The 19,588-nt window shown below is 41.3% G+C and overlaps 1 protein-coding gene across 1 annotated transcript in view; it reads right to left on the bottom strand.

The window, feature by feature from the left end:
• Nucleotides 1-19,588, bottom strand: part of ush2a (Usher syndrome 2A (autosomal recessive, mild)) — a 239,883-nt gene that overhangs the window by 61,874 nt on the left and 158,421 nt on the right. The window contains 5 exon segments of the mRNA XM_037752115.1: nucleotides 2,434-2,737; nucleotides 4,089-4,312; nucleotides 16,769-16,990; nucleotides 17,103-17,271; nucleotides 18,860-19,079. Coding sequence (XP_037608043.1) covers nucleotides 2,434-2,737; nucleotides 4,089-4,312; nucleotides 16,769-16,990; nucleotides 17,103-17,271; nucleotides 18,860-19,079 — 1,139 coding nt within the window.

Here is a 19,588-nt window from a genome sequence, read left to right as displayed (position 1 = left end):
TAAAATTGTGTGCACTGGGAGTTGTATAGGCAATGTAAGCACACGTTATATGATGAACATATACCAAATGTACGCACTATCACTGGTGCATGGTTGTAAATGTCGGGCCGTTACTGAAGCATTCTGGGAGACGGGTTGTGACAACCCTTCTGTTGAGGCATACATACAGGAGCATATATACATACAGATGCACTTCCACACGCTCACATGCACATGTGCATTATTTTTAGGAGTGTTAAGGGACTGCTGCTGTAAATGAGACCACGTTTTAACCGCCAGTCTGGGACTCTTGTCTTTACTACTGTGATAACTGAAGCAGGAAAACACACACACAGTGACACACACATGTAAATAAAACACTGAATGTGTGTGCATAGATACATGCCTAAAAACTGAATTTCTGTGTATGATTACTTCCAAAAAGTATAAATATAAATTGTGTGCGGACAATACAGTATATATACATGCGTAGCTATCTGTGTGTGATCTACCTAGAGAAGTATAGCATGATACCCTGCGTGTGTGTGAGTGTGTGTGTGTGCATGAGAAACATCTGGTGTATGGTGGGTGGCGACAGCTTTATGTGCCTCTGCCCAGATGGTGTCACAGCATTGCCTAGAAACTCTTATCCTAACCGCCCCACGCCACACAAAGTAAAAGAAACACACACACAAAACCACATTCACTACAGAAGCACACTTAAATGGTAACTAACAGGACACTAACACACACTAAAAACATGTAATTATTGCACAACCACCCACACACACACATAACATCCGCAACCACAATTAGTCTTGATTAAACAGACGTAACTACCCAGATAAATAATGTGTGGACAGACACACACGCCCACAAACACCAACACACACACTCCAACTCCCTTTGGGCTGATAAATAGTAGAGAATGTTGAAATGGCATTTAAACGCCCATCTCTAAGTTTTAATGACACACAAGTGTACAGCGCAGAGAGAGTTACCACGTTAACAGCTATCAATGTACACTGCAACAGCTGTCTTGGTGCGTGCGTGTGTGTGTGTGAGCGTGTGGAAGGGCATCTGTCTCTAAAGCCCGTTGATTGCAGCGGCTGACACATTTAGAGTAAATGCAGAATTGGTTTCCGCAGGCTAGAAAATTTCTATGAGCGGTGAGTTTCACAGATGGCTATATTCTGTATTAGTTATTCTTCAGAGTGACTCGGAGGACTTAAGGGAGAGTCACAGTTTCCAACACAGTCATAGGTCAGAAGCAGAGATGCAAACATATTATGAATGGTCAAAATGTTTAAAACTCAAATACATTAGGCAAAGAGAGAACAAGAAAAGATTATGTGAGTAGAGGAGACACCACATGCAAAAACATTGTTTTTCATGCACATGGTCAATTTTGAGTTTTTGGTCTTCTTTCAGACTACTGGGAAGAAAACATTCAAACTACACATGTAGGTGTTTATTTTACTACTACTTTGTCTCATAGCCTGATTTATAGAACATTGTATTCCTAAGAACATCCTTTATGGCTGTTGACAGTATTTTCTGATTTATGGAGTGATACAAAGAGATATCCAAATCCTCTCAGTGAAAACTTTTGACTCTAATATGTCAACAAAATGAAACAAGAATTTTGAACCTGGCTTTATCCAATATTCAGATTTCTGTTCTGGAAATGTATGCAAATTAGCACATATTTGATAAGATAATGTCTCATTTGCATATTTACACACACATTTTCACAAAACTTGTAATGCAGAAAATAATTAATGTCTTAATGTAAGTAATCAACTGGGGAAGTTTCATGGCAATATCGATTAGTTAAATGTTCTACCTTATTCACCTGGGGTGTCCCCTTAAAAGAGACATTAGAATTGAGCTGGATGGTGTTGCTGCTGACTTTAGGCATTCACTTTGTCTACATATTTTAACTACAACAACATGTTAAGTTGTTGAAAGTCTGAGAAACTACTTCTGTAACGTGTAACTTGACTTGACTAAAACTACAATTCCTCGTTCCCAGGAAAGAAATTTGTCTAGCTGCTCAGATCACAAATTGACACACACCCAACTCAAATTTTAGTTTCCAAGTGCTAATAAGCCTACATGTTTGAAGTAGAGTGAAGAGCAGTGATTGGAAAAGGAGGCTGACAAACATGCTTACATTGAGGGGTAAAAACATTGGGTTTTAAAGAGAGATGATGACAGGGAAATTGATTGGTGGCAAAACAATTGTATCAAATGCAGTAGCTGTCCCCTTATGTCTCCTAGAAAAGCAGGGTTGTTACCAAAGACACTCAATAGTTAGGTGAATAAAGTTAAAGAAAAAAGAAATGTATATAAAAATAAACTATTAACTAACTACTAAGTACTAGTTTTGGTAACTCCTCTAAACTACAGAATGTTTTTTTTCCACTGAACACACTCAAACACACAAATTACCTGTATAGGTGTATCTGTTGGCATCTCCGCTGTACACTACCTCCTCATGCGACGAGCACAGGATTCCCTCGAATTGCAGGTTCTCAGTGTCTGTGTGACTGTATGCGTCTGCCATTTTGTATGTGTTATCAGTGATTGTTTCATGAGTGGTGTTGATGGAAGGTGAGTATGTTGTGGAGGGTTTATCAAGGTGTGCAGTCAGGACCCATGTGCAGGCGGTCGTGGATGGATCGAGGTCACAGGAGCCACAGTAAGCTGTAGATGCTGCAGCTACGGGACACACAGCGCCCTGCAAACACTGGTGCTGCACAGGGGAAGGAAGGGAGAGACAGAGAAAAAGTGTAACTACGAGGTGCATAATCTTTATTTTCTTTAAGTGATTCGTCTCTATGATTGCACCGCACACAGGCACAGAAACTTATCTTATAGAAGTTTACTATTATCTTATATAAATGCTGAAGCGTCTCTCTATCTCTAACACACGATACATACAGAACGTAGCTATGTGTGTGTGTGTGCGTGTGTGTGTGTGGTAAGCATGGTCCTTAATGGCATCATTAGAGCTAATGAGAGTTCCTACCCTTTATCCCTGTGTGTGCGTGCCTCTGTTTGTGTATGTGTGTATGCGTGTGCCTGTCTCATGCTGACTTAGGAACACACAAACACCACATGACCCCAGTTGATAAATGGAAGATGGCCCAGTCCCCAACTCCTGATGTGACAATGAGTTTGGGAGAGAGCGAGAGAGAGAGAGAGAGAGAGAGAGAGAGAGAGAGAGAGAGAGAGAGATATTCTATCTACCAATATCCACTGGACGTGTAAAGGCCGGTTCCTTTTTCTGCCAGAGTAGCTCACATTGAATTTAATGTCTGCCATTTATTGGCAATTGAGCAAAGTTTCATATTCATAGGTGCATTTTAATTGTTGTTGACTTTGCCTTTCTGTAGATAATGTATTTTTTCTCATTAATTTATGTCACTTCTCCTCTTTTTCCTTCCACTAATATACACTATGCTGGAAATACAGATACAAAATACAGAATCGATCGACAGAAAAATAATCGCCAACTATTTTGATAATCTATTCATTTTTGAAGTCATTTAAACAAAACAAGACATTTAAAGTCATTACCTTGGACTTTGAGAAACCGGGATGGACATTTTTCACTATTTTCAGACATTTTACGGACCAATGATTAATTGAAAAAATAATCGGCCGATTAATCTATAATGAAAATAAATTTTAGTTTCAGCCCTACTCAAAATATCTGTTACCAGACTGATCATAAATTAGCTAAAAATGTTTTTTCAACAGTGCTTGTAAAACAATGCTATCCTTATTGGAAATGTGGCTGCTGAAGAACAGACTGCTAGAAACACTAGCACTTCTAGTGGACATTTAAACCACAGAGAAGATGTGAAAGACACAACTGGAACACTACACATGAAACATAACAAAGAAAGTATAAGATATGACGTGTGCTTCAGATTACCTCATCTATGGTACATCTACTTCTAACCAAATACAACATATACAGTAGCACAGTAACAACAGAGAGATCTTACCATCTTTGAGAAGACATTACATTAAATAGAGACACGTATACTGTAGATGTGCACACCACACACACATCATCTCACATACTGTACACACACCTGTATCAACAGGCCGGGTGTGGGTTCGTCAGCACACACGTGTCGTTGAGGGTCAAAGCCAATCCCGTTGCAGCATTCCTCTTCCTGATGTATGACCTTTGAACCACAGCACTGCAGTGTCACTGTGGCATTGCCAGCAGGGTGCATTGTGGGATATCCATCATTCCCCACACAGCAAAGAGAGGTTGAAGAGTTGATATACTCCTGACCACAGCAGATGAAACCTAAACACAAGAAAACATGCATCATATTACTGTTTTAAATACATTCTCATTTTTGATCGTACTGTAGCAGGAAATGATCTTTTATGGAAGACCTCCCACTGCTTATTTACAGACTAAGATTGACGAGTGTATGTTTTAAGTCTCTAATGAATCAGTTTTAACTTCTTGAAATTTAATTTTGCTGCAAATTTACTACAAACATCATTTCTATTCCATCACCTCTTCTTGTCCTCTGCTTCTTCATACTTAAGCAGGGCATCCTCACATACTACTCATCCTATTACTCTTTCCTCCTCTTCCATCTCCTCACCCTTTTCTGTCTTTTCTCCTGTCCTCCTCCCTCCATAACCTCTCCTCCTTCCTCAATTCCTTCCTTTCACCTCCTCTTGTTTTATGCTCTTCTTCTCTCCATACTGTGAGAGATCCAGGCCATGCTGAACTGTATTGTCCCTCCTCTACACTTCCCAAACTCCTTTTTCCTCTCCTCTTCAACCCCTATTTTCCCATCTGCACAGAAACAGTATTTACGCTGCTCTGAATATTAGTGTGCATCTTCTCTTATCAACTCTTATATACATCCTCCTCTCCTCCTCTCCTCCCCTGCATGCCTCTTTTCCTCTCCTGTATTCATCTCTTCGTACAGCAGTAATATTCAGGCTACGCTGTCGAAAGAGTGCAGGGGGAGAGGAAGTGTGTTTTTCTGAGAGCTGCCATCTCTGACAGTGATAGGTGATGTCTTTCTGCTACCACTTCACCTTCAGCAGCAAGGTGACATTTAAAATACATGATATCACTCCATTTCCCTGTAAATGTTTTGCAGCTGAATATCAAATTTCAAGCCGTGTTTCTTCACATTCTCCAGCGCTTCGCATTTCAAATTCAAATAACTTGAGTCACTTTGAATGATTGACACATTAAAAATGTTTTAATGCCTGCACATTTGAGGTAGAAATAACGTTTTGGTCTACAGAACCTGTAAAAGGTTCTACTTTATTCTGGTTAGAAAGGCTGCTAAACAAGTCTTTAGGCCTTTCCACACCATGGCATGGAAAATAAACAGCATGAAAATGCGAATACTCGCCTGTGAATATTATAGGCCTATGTCTAGGGCTTTCATTGTGAAAGGTAATAACAGAAGGAGTGGATCTGGTCTGCGCTGCCTTTGTCAAGGTTGAAAGGAGTAATATCTAACGGAGCCTCCACGTTGTTTCATAAATATAGGCGCAACTTAATGCGTTCTGCACAACCTGACTGGTTGATGCCTTTATTTGTGGTGCAAAAGCTCAGAAAGTCAACCTTGTTTGCGCATAATATTCGCATTCTGTGTTAAAGTACTCATGACAAAAACAATGGTTCAAATAAAAATATATTGACGTGCGAATTAATCACACACAAAAAAACGCCCCCAGTGTGTGAAGGCCTTTTGGCATAGAATGTCGTTCTAGTTGAACGACTAAGGTTATATTTATAACTCTACTTAATTAATATTCTTCAATAAAATTGTAATTTTGTCTACAAAAGATACTTTTCAATGTAGAATGCAAAACTTAGAAAACATAGACCCCAATGACTCCAATGTGGGGGAGGGGATTTATGCAAATGACCCGTCCAGCGTGATGCGTACGGCTCACGAAATGTGGACCAAGCTTTGAAACAGCGTTGGACTTAACATTATAGACATGACCACTGACTATTTGTGTAGCAATTTAGCCACAAATTCACAGACTGACCACACACAGTCCAGCCATATACTCAATTTGACAGTCATGTTTAATACCATATTGACAAAATGAACTTGTTTCCACTTGGTTTTCCTAAACCATACAAATGTGATACCCAAACATAGAAGAGAAGTTCAGTGTGTTATATTAAGGTTTGGTCATGGACATGAGGGTGAAACAAAACTGGCGGCAGCTCTCACCGAGGAGCTACAAAACTAATGAAAGCTGCAGATTATGGAGAGTAAACATTGCGCCTTCTCCCCAGTGGCTCTCCTAATAACACAAATTGAGCCAATCTGGTTACTCTGACGTCTTAGCTCAGTTGAGGGGGAGGACTGTCAAGCTTTGGCCTTGCAATGGATTAGGGCTATAATATTGTCCTGCTATAATACTGAGTCAGCAAAGTAACCCCCTGCTGTGAGGATGCATTGGAAATACAAATGAGCATGGCATGGCACGGCTCAACTAAAATATCATAACTGAGCTGATGGAAATCGTATTTTAATGAGAGTCCAATTGAAGAAAGCTTCTCATTTTGAATCAGACTGAAATATTATAAGAACCCCTCGGCCTTCTGTGATTATTTAGTTTATTTTTAAAATAATCTAACTTTCATGAGGTATTTAGCCAATTCATCCTAACAGTTGATGACATGCTGATCTGTGGCACTATCTACCCCCAGCTGTGTTGCCCATTTCATTTGACAGCAGACATTAAACACTAAGTCATTGCTTTGTATCATGGCCTCGCCCTTTAATGGCGCTGCAGCTAGTTGTGGAGTGATAAATAACTTATTGTTTAACAACCCAATCAGCGTTCACTCTTTGCGCGCATGAAACGCTGCTCATTTAAGCAATCATTTCACTTAAAGGCCAAAAGTGGAGGATGGCACATATTTCCTCCAGTGCATTATATCCTCACCGCATCCATCACGGGCAACATGTGACAGGAGAATGCATGTGTATGTGTGTGTGATTGTGTGACATAAAGGCAGTCTGACGGCTAGTAACTCACTTAGCAGCGGCAGCTGTTGCGGAGCGGGGGCTTGGTGGCCAATTCCCCCAGCGCCTTACTTCAGCTTCAATGACGCGCAAATAAACAGCTCAACACTTTTCCAAAATAGCTTCCATCCGCTCATCCCTCGTCCTCTCGGCATCCTCACCTCTACTCCTCCCTTCCGTCCCGCGCCAGGCCCTCTGCGACTCACAATTTGCCTCCCCTCCATTTACTCCCTAGCAGTCCGATTGTCTTTCCACGTATCGTTCAACATGGCTCTGTTCACACTCTTTGCATATCTTGATTCTCTCTCATGCTTTTTCTCACTCTAGGAAATACCAACTTTATCACCTGTGACCTGAAGTTATCTCCTGCTGCTTCTCCACCCTCCATCTGTTCTTCCTCTGATCATTATTTTTATCTGCATCTCTAACTTCTATATCAACCGACTGTATAACTCATCATCTCCACAACTCCATTTGTCTTCTGTATCTACCTTTTTTAGTCCATGTTCTACCTTCTCTTACTTCATCCTTATCCCTTACCTCGATGCTTTATTTAAACTCCTTTTCCTTTCATACTCTTCATCCTCCCATTTCTCTGTTCCATGACTCTACTTGTTCCTCTTTCCTCCCATTTTCTCCCCATCATCTTCCTCATTTCCACCTCCTTTCCCCTCCACTATTGCTCTCTCTCTCTCTGCATCCACTCAGTTCATAGGTCTACATCGTTTGTTTACTGTTCTGCAGCTAAACTTCACTATTGTATTATCACCCATTCAGCAGAAATCCAATCCCTGTCTTTGTAAGCGTTATCTGTGTATGGGTGTGTGTGACATGCTTGTACATTTGTGTTAACGTTTTGAAACACACACACACACTATTTTCTCTCCCTCTCTGTAAGCCGCGTGTGTTTGTGCATGCGTATGCATGTGCGTGTGTATGTGTTGACAACATTTTATCACACACCTCTTGTTTTCTCTCTTGCATCGCGGAATGCTTCAGCCCTAATCTTCAGATTTACGTTGGATTTGCATACATTCGTTAATAGCATCGGGAGCGCCGCGTCAACACGAGGTGCTTAGACAACGTGAATTATTATTAGGGTTTCAGTCATTCCACTTAATGATAAGTCAATATTTAGCCCAGCCAATGAACTACTGATAAAAATGTGTGTTGTGGATTAGGGTTATCCGAGCTCTCTAGGAGACCAAAACCCCTCCACAACTTTAAACAAACCAAACACTTTTAAATACCTGAATATATTACAAGGGGTTTGGCACAAAGTGCAGAGCAAGTGCACACATACTCGGTCTGCGTGCATGCATACCGGCGCGCACACACAGTAACATTGAAGAAGCTTTCATAGACACAGACTGGTGGCACACAGTCATACACAGGAAGAAGCACAGAAAAGCTGATGTAGTTATTATTAATATTAACATTAACAAACACTTTGGGTGACTTTAGCTTATCACAGATATACAGAGTGTATTGGTATCGGCGTATATGTCAGCCAGTAAGTTACAAGAGATTGCAGAGAAGAAACACTAAAGATATGTTTGAAAATGTGTTTTTGATTTGAATTTAATCTGTTGACATATTGTTTGGAGAAATCTTTACTGAATATCGCATCTGATAGAAACAAACAAGTACAAGCAAATGACATATTTCTATATATTCACATACACATAAAGATCAGTGAGTCATCTGTGACAGGCTATTTTAACGATCAAAGATAATTAAATCTTCATGATACAGGCTCGTACACACCGTACAACCGTCGTCATTTAATGTTTATTATAGTTCTGAATATTGTTTTCATAGTTTGGATGTTCTATGGGGTGCATTTTTATAAATTTGACTCCCATTTTTAATGTCAGCTCTACTACTGATGTATTTTTGTTGTATGTGAGTTATTGTATATAATGATTTCTGATACTAATGTAATTCCAGTGAAGTCCTGCTCAATATCTTGGTCACAAATCTTAAATAACTTGATTTAAATCTAGGGTTGGTAATGTTGAGAAACTAGCAAGAGTACGCTGGATTTTAAAAATGATCCAACCAAAAAAACGAGCCCAATGTTGCCAACTTCTTCCCAATGAAAGTAGCTAGCAGCACTAGCTCCAAAAGTCCCTACATCTGGAGAGAAATTCGCCAAGTCGGCAACACTGACAGTCCGTCGCTTCAGGCCTAGGGTAGTGTAATACTGTAGTAAGCCCGTCCAATCATTTCATTTTGCCCAAAATGAAATGATTGGACAGGTTTGTTACAGTCCTGCAACAGCCACAGATACCAGATTTTTTGTGTTTTTTGTCAGTGCATTTCCTTTATTGATCGCTGTCAGGATGTAATGAGAATTTCAACTAATATAACAAATGTTTTTGAAGATTACCAACCCTAGCTTTAAGGGATCCTTTTCAAATATGTTTGTTGTTATGCATTTGTTAAAAAAAAACTGCATCAGCTCTCATCAATAAATGGTATCAACCTCAAAAATCCAGTATTGGTTGGACTCTAGTACACACACATGTGCACACGCTGCAGGAAGGAGTGTCTCTACTTGTGTGTGTGTGTGTGTGTGTGCGCGCGTGCACTTTGTGCTCCAGAGGGGCCAGACTATATGCCATGTCGAGAGATGAAATCGCAGTGGATTGACTTTCTCACACAGTGCACAGTGTTCCCCCGTGGACACACACACACATGTGGATGTTGGGGCAGCAGGCACACACACATAATCAAAGACACACACATACACACCTACTCTTTTCCCAGCTGACTGGTTGTCCTCTTGTCTTTCTGACGTCTTTTTTTTTTCTCTTCATCTCAACTACATTACCAGCTGGGCATGTGTGTGACATTGTGTGCATTTGTGTGTACAGTACGTGCGTCTTTTAGTGTAGGCATGTATGTATGTGTGTGTGTGTGTGTGTGTGTGTGTGTGTGTGTGTGCGCGCGCATTGAGCTTGGGGATATGCTTTGGTGGCAGTTATATTTTCACCACTCTACAGGGATTCACTAAAACCTGAGACACAGCAAGCAGCTGTTCATGTGTGTGTTTAAAGTGAGACGAAGACAGAAATAGTGATAAAGAAATGAACAGAGTTGAAAGAGTTTGACAGGAAAAAAACTATTAAGAGACTTGAGATGGGAGGAGCTAGATTAGCTAAAATAAAGACCGTAACACACTGTATTTTATAGTCTACTGTGGAGGGCTATGTGTGAAAATCCTGTGTTTTGCTTGTATGCTTATCAAGTACATATCCATCATGTGCCCTGAGGCACAGAGATTTATACCATTAGTTTAGGGCGGATGAAAAAGATTATATTTGTATATCATGATTAGGGACATAACCCTTTTTTTCAATTACTCAAACATAAACATTTTTATCAATTACAGAAATGTAAAATGATTAAATGAGCTCTACATGTTTTACAGCAGAGCAGATGCAATCACCTCACAGGTAATCCTACATGCCTTCAACTATTCAACCCTTACACATTCTGGCCTCAACCCTCCCAGAGACATTGTAGCTGACAATACAATGACCCATGGCCCACATCCTTCAGGTTATCCATCACTGTCATCAATGTGATCTGGGAGTTGGTGAGTTAGGGGTGTGGCAAAGGCCCCATGTAGCACCAGGATGCTCAAATCATGTGATGGCCAGCAAGTAGAGGTTGTCTAGTACATATATGTCCACATAAATGCTTCCAAGTATTGGTTGCATTTCCAGTGGACAGAACTTCCTGATGGGTGATGGGACGGTAACGCCAAATTCCTACCAGGCGGCCTGCCTACATTTTTCTGTGGCCGGGAGGCGTGTTCATGTGTTTCAGGTGGGAAGATATTCTGAACATAGGTCAACATATCACAGGAGTCACAGGATCTGTTTACTGATTGTCTGCGGGTCCTCTCCGGCCACACTTCGCAGCTAAAAGTAACATTTTTGCCAACTTTTAGATTGGCCGCACTTCACCGCAGAACCAAACGGCCGCAGCTCGCTGAGCTTGGGAGTGCAGCCAGCACCTCCCTGTTACTCTGGTGTGAATTTGGCCTAAGTGTCAGAATAAATAACTCTTGAATTTAAGTGCAACTTTTAGCAGAAGATGTTAGGCAATATGAGGCAAAGCATGACGTAAAGAAACGTCAGATGACTCAGTCTTTTTTTCGCCGTAAACAAAATGACAGAATTCAAAAGGGGAATTTCCACGAAGCACTGAGATGCACTGATTTTTTATAGTTTGGCTAACTTTTTGTTTGTTTCAGTGCAAAAAAGCCTCAATTCCATCTGCATCAAACACTCTATAAAGTTAAGGGAAGCTACACTTTTTGTATTTTGAAAGCATTGACATTTCTTTGTCAATGCAAATGCAAGAACTGCAATCTTTTAAATTATTAATGAGTATTGGGAATGCATCTTCACCATTCAAATGAACTGGTTTAACACAAAGGCACAAAAACAATTTTAAATACAACAATGAGCACTTTTGTCATATGACCTTAACAGAGGCATGACACAACTGTTAGTTGAATAAAGGGTAACTAAAACCACGTGCCACTGTGGTGTAGGGAGAACAGTCGGATAGGAACAAAAGGTTTTAATGATTGTAAAACACATTTATACAGAAGTATGTAGCGCAACTGAAATTTTCCATTGCAACTTCATCCTGTAGTAGTCACATATAGCAAAGCAGAAAAATGTCTGGGTCTCTTTGTGTGTGTTCTTGTGCATGTGATCTCAATTTGCTCTCTGCCCCCTACCTGGAAGTCATGTCGTTTAATTTTAACACACACATACACACACACCCACAGCACACTGTCCTCATCTCTGTGCTCCTGACAGCCTCTGGTTTTATTCTTGCCAGTCATTAAAGTAAACCTAATAGAAAAGCCATCATCATAAATACATTAACAGAGAGAGAAATGTCTTCCTGTGTTCAGAGAGTACTCGATCTTCTAAAGCAGCCAGACGCTGCTGTTTGGAATGCACTACTGTTGGCCATTTGCTACCCATCATTGATGAGGGGCTTTTGGCAATGATAAACACACACATACACACACACGCACACGCAAACACACACACAAATAGCGAGACAAACACACTCAGAAACTGATGAGAATCATTTGGCGGAAACAATGAAAGGATAAGTAAAGGATGTGTGTTTCTCTACATAAAGAAACATGTAAAATACAGACACATCCAGATACTGTACAGAAACATACAGAAAGTGAAGCGTGCATGCACCGAGTTGAAGTAATAAACCATGCACTCTTGCACACACTTATACACACTCTCACAACTCCGCCAGCCTCTGAGTGAGCTAGCTTAACTACTGGGATAATTTCCCTCCAGCAAATGGTCACTGTGCCCTTGAAAAACATATTTGATTATTACTTTTTCTCCCCCTCCTCTTTTTTTCTTTTAGCATCATCACAGCCATTTTCATCACGCGCTCTGATGATGGCACGGCAAGGCGCGTTAAGATAACACCCCGGCACCGCCAGGCTTTTAACACTTAAACGGTGAAAAGGGATATTCAGATTTGTCCTTGAACGTTTGGATGGGGCCTGCTGGGCTGGGACAGAGGGAGGGAGTAAGGGAAGGAGTTAAAGAAACGCATACATTTTTAAGATTCACTTACTTTAAGAAAAAAGTGAGGTGGGGAGGGCATTTGTGGTAGCACCCACAGTGAGAAATGGGGACGGTGGGGCTGAAGGGCAGATGGAAGAGTTAAAGAACTGTACACTATAAAGAAAAAGTGTGAAGGGGAAGTGATTAGTGGAGCAAGCACAGTGAGGCAGGGGACTTTGGGAGAGTCAGGGAGCAACGGGAGGCCAAAGACACCACACACGTTCCTTTAAACACCATCTAATCTCACCTAAGTCTTAGCTAAACATCTTACATACAAACTCAGAGAGAGAAGAAAAGAGGAGCAAATGAAGGGCTTAAAAGTTGGTCTCGAACCTGCAGCACTGGAGGAAATGCTGCAAGAAAATTGAGGCACTCCTGTCCAAAAACAAACAGTATTTAATCTACTTGAAAGTGAAATGAAAGCTGTTTAAACAAACTGGCAGATTTGGAAGGGAGGGATTTAGCATGGAGACTTTGTGATATTGTAACAACTAGAGAATGCTGAGGAAAGGATTATAGAGACCATCTCAATAATACCCCCAAAACTGGCCAGAGAAGCAAAGTCTGTCATTTAAGAGGGTGTATTAGTGTTATATTCATCAGGTAAGTTTGAATAAAGACACATGTAGGCGGGAACTTATACACAATTAGTCTTGTAAATTGGAGGAAAATAGATTCGAAGCATAGACTGTATATAAGAAGTGGACGTAGTCACCATGACGTCACCCATTGGTTTTGGGACTGCCGATTTGAAGCCTCGAGTTCGGCATTTTGGCCGTCGCCATCTTGTTTTTTTGCAACCAGAAGTGACATGAGAGTGTGGAGCTAAGTACAACCGAACGCTGAATAAGACATTTTAGGCGATTAAAAAGGTTATAATTAACTTTCATGATCTGAAAACACACCGTGAAAGGGTTAAAGTTGTAACACAAAAACACGGACAACTCCCAGACTGGACAACACCGTGGTAGCGACCGGTCAATCACAAGGTAGCCACGCCCTAAAGCATACCCTCCTTTATGGTCTATTTGACTCTAAATGGGACCATAATTTACTAAATGAACATCATGCTGTATTGAAGAAGACTTGAAACTAGCGATTGAGACCATGAACTCATGTTTACAATGTTTACTGAGGTAATAAATCAAGTGAGAAGTAGGGTCATTTTCTCATAGACTTCTATACAATCAGACTTCTTATTGCAATCAGAGGAGTCGCCCCCTGCTGGCTATTAGAAAGAATGCTAGTTTAAGGCACTTCCGTATTGGCTTCACTTTTCAGACTCGGAGGTTGCCCACTGATTTGAAGCCTAAAAAGAGCACTTCTAGGCCAAAAGCGCAAGTGCAAACCATTACGTGGCTGGTGTAGACAACTGTACTGATTTAAACTGAGATCTGTTCTGTCAGATGTGGATAACTGAGTACTATAAACGAGAAACTAATTTCTATAATTGGGGTAAAGTGGACAGGAATAATATCAAACTAGTTAAACCCAAAGAAACGCTTTAGAAGAGCACTTTCCACTAGCTCAGCTTTGTGTTTGTTTCTTGTGTGACAGGTTGGGTGAGGTGATGTTTCTGACCCTGATTCTATTTTACCTGATTCACACTGGTTTCCTGTTTCAAATAGTCTGTGTGGGTATGTGTGAGTGCTCATACAAATGTGTGTTGCATATTTTTGTACGAGTGTACATGTGGATGCAATTCTGTGTATATATACACATGCATACTACGTGAGTGTGTGTGGTTGTTGTATTTGTGAGTGGATGCCTGTGTGTATGTCTACATGTGCTCATGTGCACGCAAGCCGGTCCGTGTATCTGTTGCCAGACGGCTGTCTCCTGGCATTGCTGTTCCCCTGCAGTGTGTGTGTATGGTTGTTGACAGTGTGGACGGTAATGTGTGATAGATCGCACTTCAGGGACCCCATAATCACATCAGCCTAACCTAGTCTATCAGCTGGGCACAATGGGATACCCTTCACTCCTCCTTTAATCTGCTCCATCTAGCTCTTCACCACTCTTCGGTTCGCTCCGCGTTTTTTTCTCTCACTTACTTTCCCCCTTTCTGCTTTTCAGTTTCCTTTATTTGATGCATATTTTACTAATTTTAAATTATCTTTCATTCTTTCTTTCTGTTTTATTTAACATTCTTTCTTACAATGTCAATTTTGATTACAATGTTTTCTATTGTGTGTAATAAATTGCACTTTTTTTGTAGTCTTCTCTCTATTTCTTTCTGTGACCTTTTTGCATTTTTCATTATTTTATATACATTTTTACAATTTAACTTATTTATCATTTATTTTAAGTGTAATTGCATGCAATCTGTAGTCTTCTCTTACTTGCATTTTCTTTCATTCTTTCTTTCTATTTGTCTTTCTTTCACAAATCTGTCTCTCACTCTATCATTAAAAATACAAAACCCTGGACATGGGGAGAGGCAGTGATGAGAGTGAGTGGTGCCAAGGTTAAGTAGCATATCCTATAATAGGTGTTGCTGTGTGCATGTTGTGTGTGTTAGTGTGAGTGTCTTGAAACAGACGTGTGGGGTCGAGGTTGCATAGCCGGCCCCAGGGCTCCCCGACAGCGCAGTGCACCCGGCAAATGGCCCTTAGCCTTGCTAGCGCCGCTAGCCCTGCGATCCATCATACCATATGTTCTCAATGGGGAAGCTAACGCTAATGACTGATGAGTGGATGGGAAGGGGGCACATAAAGGAAGGGAGGGGGGGGGGGAGAGTAGGATGAGGAGGAAGAGAAGGAGGTGGGAGGAGAGAGGGGGAGCAAGAGGCCAGAGGAAAAAGCAGAGGTGATGGGGAAACAAGTTGAGGAAAAGCAAGCAAGTAAGAAGATGACAAAGGAGCGGAGGAGATGTGAAATAAATAACAAAAGGAGATGGAGAGGAAGAGGAGGTGGGGAGCATATGCACTCCTTGGGAGGGCTCCTCGAGTGAAGGATGACCATATAGCCTGCTCAGTTGGAAGAGAAAAGAGGATCTAGTGAAGGAGACGAAAAGGAAACTAGAATACTCTCAAATTACATTTCAAAACAAATTAAGAAGCATTACTCTGTACATGAGATCAGTGTTTGAGAGTGAAAACACTAAAAAAGAGAGTCTTATTGACAATATGAAAAGACAACATGTTGAAAAAAAAGAAAGCAAGAAAATAGTTTTTATAATAAGGGAGAATAACAAATGTTAACAGCCATAAAATAAAAAGTATTTTTTTCTGCTTTCTAGGAACTTTTTTGTCAGCATGCACGTATTTATGTGTGGGTAGGGATCTTGTGTGTATGTCAGTGTGTGTCTTTGTGTTTGCGGATACGCTAATGGAGTACTATAGGCCTGCCCATATGGGCCATTGTTTATGTGTGATGAATAGAGTCCACGTGTCTGTCTCTGGCACTCAACACTAAGCGAACCCTGCCGAGGGCACCCTGTTGACTCTGTGTGTGTGTGTGTTTGTGTGTATGTGTGGGTGCATGTAATGTGTCTATATGTGTGAAAGTGTGTGTGTGTGTATGGGAAGGAGAGAGAATGAGTGTGTATTTGTCCTGCTGTGTGCTTGGCAGTGCCCTCAACGGTGCCATCCCGAGTGTGTTTCATCATCATCTGCCATGACAAAGATGTCTAATGACACACACATACACCCGCACATACACACACATGCACAGTCCCATCTGTGCCACGGTATCCGGGTGCTTTGGGACACTGCGGGAGAGGAAGAAAGGGAAACGACCCCGCGTTCCTGCACCATGTGTCTACCTCAACCCTCTTTGCTTAACTCTCTTGTCCTATCATTTTCTATCTTTTCCCCCCAGAAACATTAAAACACGTCACCGGGGACTAAACTCCCTAAAATCCTTTTTGGGTCAGAGTAACTAGTTTTCTAAACAAAGGGCCTTTTTGTTGATTGGATTTTACAATAAAGGATTTTCTCAAGACAAAAACAGTTATTTAGGCTCAGCAGCCCATCAAACTTCACCCAAATGTGCTTTCATTGTTGGGCAAAAAAACGAATCCAGTGCAGACTCTTTTCATTTCCCCCGTTTTGGCAGTGGATGTTTATGTGTTGTATCTGTGTGTGTTTCCTTCACTCACCTGAGGTAAATGTATGCACTACCCCCCTCTCAGCACCACCGCAGCACACCAGCGTATCGTCTACGATCCGGCCTCCACAGCATCGGACCCCGTAGCCATCATGGAGGCTCCCACTACAGCAGAGCTGGCCGCCTTTCATGGAGTAAGGAACCCCCCCACAGCAGCTGTCACCCGGCCCCACTGAGACCCGGCCCTGCGAGTGGTCAGGGCAGCAGTTCTCATCTACAAGGACAGATGAAGGAAAACACTTGAACAACATGGAAAATATTAGACTCAGAGTCAAGTAGAAAAGAGCAAATGTAAGTGTAAACAGATGAGGTGATTTGACACTCACTGGTTTTTATGTGGACATAGTATCCTCCACAGCACTGGTGGTCAGGGAGAGCTGGGAGCAGTTTGCCATTGCAGCAGGCCGGATTGGAGGAATTACTCAAACTCAGGTAACTGCCCTCGCAGCAATGATGATGTGGTTTCTTAGTGTACAATAGCCCACTGCAGCAAACCTGGGTGACATACACACACATATGAGAAAGTATGTAAACTAAATCTACACAAACACACAGACAGTTATGTGTGTGCACTGAAAGTAAGGGGACTATCTGCCAAAGAGGAGGCCATTTAATCATTACGGGGAATGTTCCTATGTGGGGCCACACTCCTTAAACATATTGTTTATGGGCTTTCTTCATATATACCAAAACCACAATACCAATACACAATGGATGTTTGTGTCTGTAAATGTTTGTGATATAGGAGATTTTTTTCTAGCTACACAAGTGTGGCTCTTAAGGCTGTTATACAGCGGCAGCATTTTTTTCGTGGCATTAATTTGCATGTTAATATATTTTTTCAAACTGTTGTTTTTGCCCTTTTTTTGTACTTTCACACAGAATGCGAATATTACGCAGTGAAAAAGCAACCATTTTTTTCTGAACAAAGTCGAATTTCTGATCTTTTGCATTGCGAAATAAAGGCATAAACCAATCACATTGTGTGCAACCGGCTGAGTTGTGCCTAAATATGAAACAACACCACGGAGGATCCATAGTCCGAACCTGAATGGCAAAATGTATTACTCCTTTCAACAAAGGCAGCGCAGACCAGATCCACTCCTTCTGTTCTTACCTTTCACAATAAAAGTGCTAGACATTCACAGGCGAGTATTTCACATTTCTATGTTGTTTATTTGTCTCGCTTATAGACTGCATGGTCACGCCCCCCCGGTGTTTAAAAGCCTTTAAGTAGGTGTGTATGTGTGTATTTGTACTTTGTGAGCTTAAATGTTATTGTGCCATCGAGTGCTGTGGGGGTAAATGTATGGCGGGCGGTTTCACTGTGCCAACTTGGCTGGCATTCAATGACACGAGGATGGAAGTGAACGCAGATGACAAGTTAATCTGTTTAGAGAAATTAATCACTGCGAGGATGACCGTGCATCCCACTTGAATAGCGTGCACTCGGAAGAGGAAATGTGAGAGTGTGTATTTGTCTTTGTGTATCTTTTTGTGCTTTTGTGTGTGTGTATCTGAGGGTCTGGTGTCTAATATCCTGAGAGAGTACACAGTATTCTCCACTTCAGATCAGCAGCCAAAGCAAAGACCCTGGACTTCTATCTTGTTTTACACATTGCTGTTGTTGTTGTTGTACAGTGGAGGTTTTAATGATTACTCATGACAAGTTCTAGTTAAAAGAGGCTCTCGCATTCAGGTGAAAAGGGCAGTGGAGAGAGGATTATAGCAGAAGAAAGATGAAAGGCCGAACATAGCAGAGCAGAGCAGGAGAGAGGAGAAATATTAACCCCCAGAATGCATCTTCTCAATACATCCATAATCTACATTTGTGTTATGTCTTGCTTATCAAAACAGTGTAATTTATTACATATGTCAAAAACACAGCTGCATTACATGCTGCACATGGACGTGTGTGTTGTTCCAGGCAATACTCTTGATTTGACAAAAAATAGATAGCAGTCCCCGTCTAGAACAATTATTATTGTGTTGTTTTAACCGGCAAATGTTGTTCCTTCCTTCAGCTCAGCAGTCTTAATACAGAACAAATCAAATAAGTACCAAATGACCACAACATAATCACCTGAATGTCAGGATGGAAGCAGGACATCCCACACACACCATGCCTGGCAGGACACTGCAGGTACGAACATCTGAACCTAACACCACCTGACTCCTCACCCACAGAGGATGTAACCCCTGTTGACCCAACGGCACATGACCTCAGGGTCCGTCTTAAGACATTATAACCCAGCATGATCCCACTGGGTCTGCCTGGATGGGACCAGTCCAACCTCACCATCCTGGTACAGAGAGAGAGAGAGAGAGAGAGAGAGAGAGATATGGGGTATGTTCTACTTCACACTCCTTTCACACTACCAGGAGACACAAACACACACACACATGCATCCATGCATGGTTAATGCCTGACAAAGTTGAGTTACAGTGTCAGGGTGTGTGTGTCTTTATACACTTCTCACTATTGATTTTCCTCTTTTTTATCTCTGACATCTTTGGCAGGGGAAAGACCTGTGTAGTAACACACAGAGTTACAACTTCCACAGTCACCTAGACAGGAAATAACCCACAAATCACCACTTCCTCCTCGGCAACTCTAAGATTTGTTACATTGAGATTTAGGTCAAACATGGGAAGCAGATCATTTTAAATGTCATTAAATTCAAGTGAGTGCAAATAAAATGTCAGTTTACCATCAAATTGTATTAATTTTGGTTCCAACTTTAAGGTAATGAATACTGTATTCAGTATTTCAGTCTTGATAGACTACTGAAGATGAATACATGCAACAATC

The sequence above is a fragment of the Sebastes umbrosus genome, chromosome 2, assembly GCF_015220745.1.
Source record: "Sebastes umbrosus isolate fSebUmb1 chromosome 2, fSebUmb1.pri, whole genome shotgun sequence".
In the NCBI taxonomy this organism is placed as follows: domain Eukaryota; kingdom Metazoa; phylum Chordata; class Actinopteri; order Perciformes; family Sebastidae; genus Sebastes; species Sebastes umbrosus.
The sequence above is the reverse complement of the archived record's forward strand: the minus strand, read 5'-3'. Positions and strand labels throughout refer to the sequence as shown.